The following is a 7,511-nucleotide window of genomic DNA, read 5'->3' on the forward strand; positions in this document are numbered from 1 at the left end:
GCCACCTTAGGTGTATGTGGCTGGCGTCTTAGCCACTTGAGCCACAGGCTCAAGATTGGCTTTTGAGAATGAATAGAGTGGAGATAAGATGTAGAAAATGGGCTTGGCACCTATAGCTTAGCGGCTAGGTGCCAGCCACGTATACTGGAGCTGGTGGGTTCGAATCCAGCCCGGGCCTGCTAAATAACAATGACAACACAACCAAAAAATAGCCGGGTATTGTGGCAGGCACCTGTGGTCCTATCTACTTGGGAGGCTGAGGCTAGAGAATTGCTTAAGCCCAAGACTTGGTAATTGCTGTGAGCTGTGACACCGCGGCTCTCTACCCAGGGTGACATAGTGAGTGAGACTCTGTCTCAAAAAATAAATAAATAAATAAATAAGATGTAGAAAATGCAAAAAAGGAAATAAAATGGAGAACTCTCATTTGTTATTAAGGGAAAACCAAAAGCATCTTCCCGTATGAATTTGTTGGGGAGGGAGGCAGAGTTACAAATAAACACCTTCTCACAGTTTGTAGTAACATATGGTAAAAAGGTGGATGTGTGTGAGTTAAGATCTTTTTTTGCTCTTTTTCATATGGATTGATCCTGTTCATTATTTTTATTTTTTGTTTTAAACATAAATGGGGCAGTACTGTATTATTTTGAAAGTTTGGTTTTTAGTGTAATATATGTTGGATATTTTGCCATTTTCCATCTTATGAACTCTAACTCATTTTTAACAACTTTAGCAAAGTGTTCAGTAGCATAATGATTTTTAACTGTTTCCTTGTTGGTGGGCACTTCGGCTGTTTTCCTTCTTGTTACTGTTTTAAGCTTTATGCTTCTGTGCACTTATTTCAGTAGGATACCAAGAAGTATAATTGCTGGGTCTGTTGCATTTTGATATTTAAGATTTTTATCATTTATAATCTCTGAGTCAATTTTTTTTATTATTATAGGGCAAAGCAGTGATAGTGAAGATCTTCCTGTCCTAGACAATTCAAGTAAATGTACCCCAGTAAAGCATCTTAGTGTATCTAAGCCACAGAAACTTGCACGATCTCCTGCAAGAATATCCCCTCACATCAAAGATGGAGAGAAAGATAAACACAGAGAAAAACATCCGAATTCTTCCCCTAGGACATATAAATGGAGCGTTCAACTCAGTAAGAAGCTTATAGAAAACCTGATAAATGTATATTGTATAGTGGAATTTACTTTAAAATGTCAACTTGGATTACTATTAATAAAATAAGGAATAATGATTAACAAATTTAGTTAAGTGATCCAAATCGTGTCAGTAATTGCCACTTATAGGCTGGGCATGGTGGCTCATGCCTGTAATCCTAGTACTCTGGGAGGCCAAGGCAAGTGGATTGCTTGAGCTCAGGAGTTTGAGACCAGCCAGAGCAAGAAAGAGACGTGTCTCTAAAACATAAGCCCGGCATTGTGGCAGGCACCTGTAGTCTCAGCTACTTGGGAGGCTAAGGCAGGAGGATCTCTCGAGCCCAAGAGTTTGAGGTTGCTGTGAGCTGTGACATCACGGCACTCTACCCAGGGTGACAGAGTAAAACTCTGTCTCATAAAACAAAATAATAATAATAATAACAACCACTTGTTATCTTAAATACAAGTCTGTCTTTTCATAACACTGAGTTGCTGGATATTGTTAAGAAATCAAGACATAGATGATTATATAGGTCACTGAAACGCGAGTGCCTTTTGTAGTACTGACAATTAGAAATAACTAGCAAGTGGAAAAGTGTCTATGCAAACTAATAATTTTGATAAATAACTTTAATTTTAGGTCCGGGTGCTTTGTGTTGATATTAGGTTTTTCCGATTATTTAAGTAATATGTGTTTAGTATGGAAAATTTGGGACATAAAAAGAACTCTTAATCATGAATTTAATTCATGTCTGTCTTGTTTCTAGAGCCTTATTTAGTTTAATATAGTTTTCTTAGTTTAGTACCTATAGTAGGTAGGTTTTAACAAGAAAAATTTTCTTGATATATAAGTTAGACCTTTGATAGAAATGCCATCTTTTTTCTCATATAATTATTTTAAGATCTAAATTAACCTTTCCCCTCCCCCCCACTTTTAGGTGAATTAGATAATATGAACAGTACAGAGAGAATCTCATTTCTCCAAGAAAAACTACAGGAAATCAGAAAATATTACATGTCTTTAAAGTCTGAAGTTGCAACCATAGACAGGAGGAGAAAAAGATTAAAAAAGAAAGACAGAGAAGGTAATTTTATTATAATTTTTCTCCCTTTATTTTTCAAACATATATGTTATTACTTTAGAAGATTTAAGTCTCTTACTCCTTAACTATAGTACACAGTCGTTAACTGCTGTTTTTAAATACCTAGTGTTCCCTTCTCTGTAGGTATTGTTGAAATGAGTGGGGCAGCTGAATTACCATGAGACTCTCGAGGTGATTTTGACAAAATGTGTGATCTTACTAAATGTGGTGGCTTCTCAAATAGACCTTGCTCCCCCTGAAATTCACGCTTGGCCCAAAATTTATTGGCTGCCTGTTAACAGGCACTGTTTTTATTATTATGGGGTTCACTAAAATGAATAAAGTGTAAGGCTTATCCTCCAGGACATTATTTTACTGAGATTATAAATCATTTCCTAAGCAATTGCAATTTGGCAGTGCAGCTCAACAACTTGGATGAGCATGTACCACGTGGCAGGCTAGCTCTGGCACAGGGTAAAATACAGAGATGACATCAATACAGATTTCATTCTCAAAAGACTTAACACCTAGTGGGACTGCATGTTCTGAGAGTGATGTCAACAACTACAAGAGTTAGTGGAAGGAGAGGTTACTGTGGAGTAACCATGGAGGAGGAGTAATGTCTGAGCTAGGCCTTAAAATTTATGTGTGGGTTGGTTTCTAGCTAAACATGGGCATGCTCATACGCACTGCATCCCCAAGCTGCACTGAAATAACAGCAAAGGAAATAGAAAGCCCTGTGTCCACAAGGACCAGAGAATGACACATGTGCACTGTGTGCACTGTGGTGCACAAGACATGGCAGCAGGCCAGTGTGGTCCCTCACTCCTGCAGGCCCAGGGTTTTGGGAGGATGGGGCCAGAGGATCTCTTGAGCCCAGGAGTTGGAGGTTGCAGTGAGCTATGATGCCACCATGGACTCCAGTGTGGGTGACAGAGGGAGACCCTTTCTCAAAAACAGAAAGGAAAGGGAAAGGGAAGAAAAGAATTTTTTTTTTTTTTTTTTTTTTTTAGAGACAGAGTCTCACTTTATTGCCTTTGGTAGAGTGCCATGGCATCACAGCTCACAGCAACCTCCAGGTCTTGGGCTTAGCCGATTCTCTTGTCTGGGGCGCCTGCCACAACACCTGGCTATTTTTTTTGTTGCAGTTTGGCTGGGGCCGGATTTGAACCGTCCACCCTCAGTATATGGGACTGGTGCCCTACTCACTGAGCCACAGGCACCACCCAAAAAGAAATGTTAACAGCATATGTTTTAGAAGCTGAGCCTTAGATGGATGGACCTCTGGAACTGTTCTAGCAGATGAGATAATGCTAAAATCTGAGCTTGTTTGTCCTTATAGAGGGATAAAATAAGGGAGGGAGATGGGATGACAGCAAAAAATAGAGATTAGTTAAAAATGGAAGGAGACATTGGATCCTCTCCTCCCACTCTGTGAAGTGAGGCTGCCTCTCGCCCCAACTCTAGCAGAAGATAGTACATTACCTTAACAGAAGGTTGAGGGGATCGGTAGGCTGCAGACTGAGAACCCAGACAGAGCTGAAGGTCAGGGTGAAGTGGTTAAGTGCTAAGCCAAAGATACTGGGTGGAGTGAGGGTCCTGATTCTGAACCGTTTAGGCTGCTGTCCTCCTTGAAGTCCAAGATTCAATCCTTTTGGCTACCTGAACTGGATGATTCTTTTACAGAAAGTGGGAGGAAATTGGTGGATTCTTTTATAGAAAATGACCAGTGCAAGATAAATGACCTAAGATTTGGACGTTTCTGACCCTAAAAGCAAGATCTTTCCAGTCATTAATGTGCATTGCCCATAGTGAAAAGCTCTGGTGTCACACACAGCTTCCAGGCAGGGCATTTATGCATGTATGTATTTAGACAGAGTCTTTCTTTGTCGCCCTTGGTAGAGTGTCACGGCTTCATAGCTCACAGCAACCTCAAACTCTTAGGCTCAAGTGATCCTCCTGCCTCAGTCTCCCAAGTAGCTGGGAATACAGGCTCCTGCCACAACGTGGCTGTTTTTAGAGATGGGGACTCACTCTAGTTCAGGCTGGTCTCCAACTCCTGAGCTTAGGCAATACATCTGCTTCGGCCTCCCAGAGCTCCAAGCAGATTTTAATGTCCCCCTCTGAACTATGGAAGCTACATCACTGGGTACTTGAAGAAAGACTGTACATAAAGACAGAATCCAAAGGAACATGGAAAAAACAGACAGTATACCTTATTAAAAACAAAAAACACACAACTGTAGTTTAATAGTTAATACAGTTGAGTACCCTTATCCCAACTACTTGGGACTAGAAATATTTTAGATTATGGATTTTTTCAGATTTTAGAATACTTACATATGCATAATGAACTATGTTGGGGAGAAGACCCAATTCTAAACACTAAATCCATTTATGTTTCATAATACACTATACGTACATAGCCTGAAGTTAATTTTATTCAGTATTTTAATTTTGTGCATGGAACAAAATTTCTATTAAGTACTTATATGTAGGATTTTTCAGTTGTGGCATCACATCAGCACTTGGAAACTTTTGGACATTGGAGCATTTCAGATTGCAGAGTTTTCAGTTAGGGATGCTGAACTTACATCTAGAAATAAAGAAAAAGGTACAGGTGGTGCCTGTATCTCTCAATGGGGTAAGGTGCCGGCCACATATATTGAGGCTGGCAGTTGAAACCCAGTCCCTGGTCAGATAAACAACAACAGCAACAACAACAACCAAAAATTAGCTGGGTGTTGTGGCGGGCACCTGTAGTCCCAGCTTCTTGGACGGCTGAGGCAAGAGAATCACTTAAGCCCAAGAGTTTGAGGTTGCTGTGAGCTGTGATGCACAGCACTCTACCCAGGGCAACAGTTTGAGACTTTGTCTCAAAATTAAAAAAAAAAAAAGATACTGCAATCTTGAAACATAAGTTGTAGATACTTAAACACAAGGTTGCAGTATCTTTTTCTTTATCTCTAGATATACTGAAAAGATAAACAATAAAGCTGAAGAAATCCCAGCAGAGAGTCTAAAAGAGGACAGAAGAGAAGAAACAAGAGAAATACAGGATTTGGCAAAAAGACTAACTCCTGAATCATAGGACTTCTAGGAAAAAAGCACTAAATAAACATAGGAAGTTGTCATCAAACAAATCTTATTTTGGCTAGGCGCCTGTCGCTCAAGTGGCTAAGGCGCCAGCCACATACACCTAAGGTGGCAGGTTCGAATCCCCAGCCCGGCCCGCCAAACAACAATGATGGCTGCAACCAAAAAATGGCCAAACGCTGTGGCGGGCGCCTGTAGTCCCAGCTACTTGGGAGTCTGAGGCAGGAGACTCGCTTGAGCCCAGGAGTTGGAGGTTGCTGTGAGCGTGATGCCATGGCACTCTACCCAGGGGGACAGCTTGAGGCTCCGTCTCAAAAAAAAAAAAAAACAAATATTATTTTAAAAATTACAAAGTTAGGTCGGCACCACCTGTAGCTCAGCAGCTAGGGTGCCAGCCACATACACTGCAGCCTGGGCCTGCTAAAACAACAGTGACAACTACAACCAAAAAACAGCCAGGCGTTGTGGTGGGCGCCAGTAGTCCCAGCTACTTGGGAGACTGAGGCAAGAGAATTGCTTAAGCCCAAGAATTTGAGATTGCTGTGAGCTATGACACCATAGCACTCTATCAAGGGCAATATAGTGACAACTCTGTCTCCCAAAAAAAAAAAAAAAATTCCAGAATTGAAGGATATAAGTTAGAAGATTGCAAAGATCCACTGTACCATCTACAAAGGATGGGGGTGGGGATCTAAAGCATCTCAGGAAATTTCAGAACACCGTGAATAAAGAGTTGATTCTACATGTTTACCATATGAAGGTTCCACTGAAAGGATCCCAGGGTTCTGATGTCAGACTTCTCGGTGGCAGTGCTAGAAAGTAGAAGCCAAGCCAGGGTGACAACATGGGGTCCAGCAAACACAGGGTCCTACGTAGGAAACAGTTAAGGGGAATCTCCAGGTGACAGTGGATGGAGGCTGACCACTGCAGACAGGCGTACAGGACAGCCACTCCCAGAACAGGAGGGAATGGGCCGGGGAGCTCCAGGAGAATGTCTCTTAAAAAAATAAAAGGTAAATTACTTGATGGGTGGGGACCATGTTGAGTTTTTTGCCTCCAGAGATTGAGGGGATGCCTTACAGAAAGAGTGGCCTGTGTCATATGTGGTCTTGAATCAGTCTACTCTCAAGTCCAGGAGTTTCTAGTTAATGGAAAACTAAATGGAGCAAATGAAAGAGATCAGACTTCCCATGTGTGTCCTTTTAGAAACTGTAAATAGCAGGAAGTCTTTGCAGAGCTTTGAATATAAAAAGAAGAGCAAATTAGCAGGCGCAGTGGGTCATGCCTATAATCCCAGCACTCTGGGAGGCTGAGGTGGAAGGATCACTTGGGCTCGGGAGTTTGAGACCAGCCTGAGCAAGAGTGAGACCTTGTCTGTACTTGGGGAAAAAAAAAGGATAGAAAAATTAGCCAGGCACAGTGGTAACACTTGTAGTCCCAGGTACTTGGGAGGCTGAGGCAAGAGGATCACTGGAATCTAGGAATTGGATGGCGCCACTGCACTCTGCCCAGGGTGGCAGAGTAAGACTGTCTCAGAAAAAAAAAAGTGGCAGAATGAATTAGCAAATTGAAATGTCTTCTGACAACCATCCACTTCAGTTTCTTTCCTAGAGGAGATAGAAGTTTCAGTCAACTAGAAAATTGTTTTTTTTTTTTTAAATTATAGTCTTCTGGCTCGGCGCCTGTGGCTCAAGTGGCTAAGGCGCCAGCCATGTACACCCAAGGTGGGTTCGAATCCAGCCGGGGCCCGCCAAACAACAATGACAGCTGCCACCAAAAAAAAAAATAGCCGGACGTTGTGGCTGGTGCCTGTGGTCCCAGCTACTTAGGAGGCTGAGGCAAGAGACTTGCTTGAGCCCAGGAGTTGGAGGTTGCTGTGAGCTGTGATGCCACGACACTCTACCCAGGGTGACAGCTTGAGGCTCTGTCTCAAATAAATAAATAAATAAATTATAGTCTTCTTCCCTTTTTTTTCTTATTTTTTTGTAAGGAGTCATTAAACTGAGATATTGAATGATTTCAAGTTCACATGGAAGAATTCATTGTAATGATATTTTAACAAACAAAAATTAAAACTTTAAATAAAGTAAGAACATGGGTGCCGGCCACATACACCCAAGCTGGCGGGTTCAAATGGCCTGGGCCAGCTAACCAATAATGACAACTGCAACAACAACAACAA

The 7,511-nt window shown here is 41.6% G+C and overlaps 1 protein-coding gene across 2 annotated transcripts in view; it reads left to right on the plus strand.

Moving 5' to 3' along the window:
- ARID4A (AT-rich interaction domain 4A) overlaps window positions 1–7,511 on the plus strand; it is a 93,142-nt gene that overhangs the window by 81,144 nt on the left and 4,487 nt on the right. For both annotated transcript variants that reach the window (XM_023515869.1, XM_003794414.3), the window contains 2 exons: window positions 944–1,150; window positions 2,090–2,236. In XM_023515869.1, coding sequence (XP_023371637.1) covers window positions 944–1,150; window positions 2,090–2,236 — 354 coding nt within the window. The remainder of the gene's footprint in view (window positions 1–943; window positions 1,151–2,089; window positions 2,237–7,511) is intronic.

Source organism: Otolemur garnettii, unplaced genomic scaffold, assembly GCF_000181295.1.
Source record: "Otolemur garnettii isolate 467f Iridium unplaced genomic scaffold, OtoGar3 scaffold00081, whole genome shotgun sequence".
NCBI lineage: Eukaryota > Metazoa > Chordata > Mammalia > Primates > Galagidae > Otolemur > Otolemur garnettii.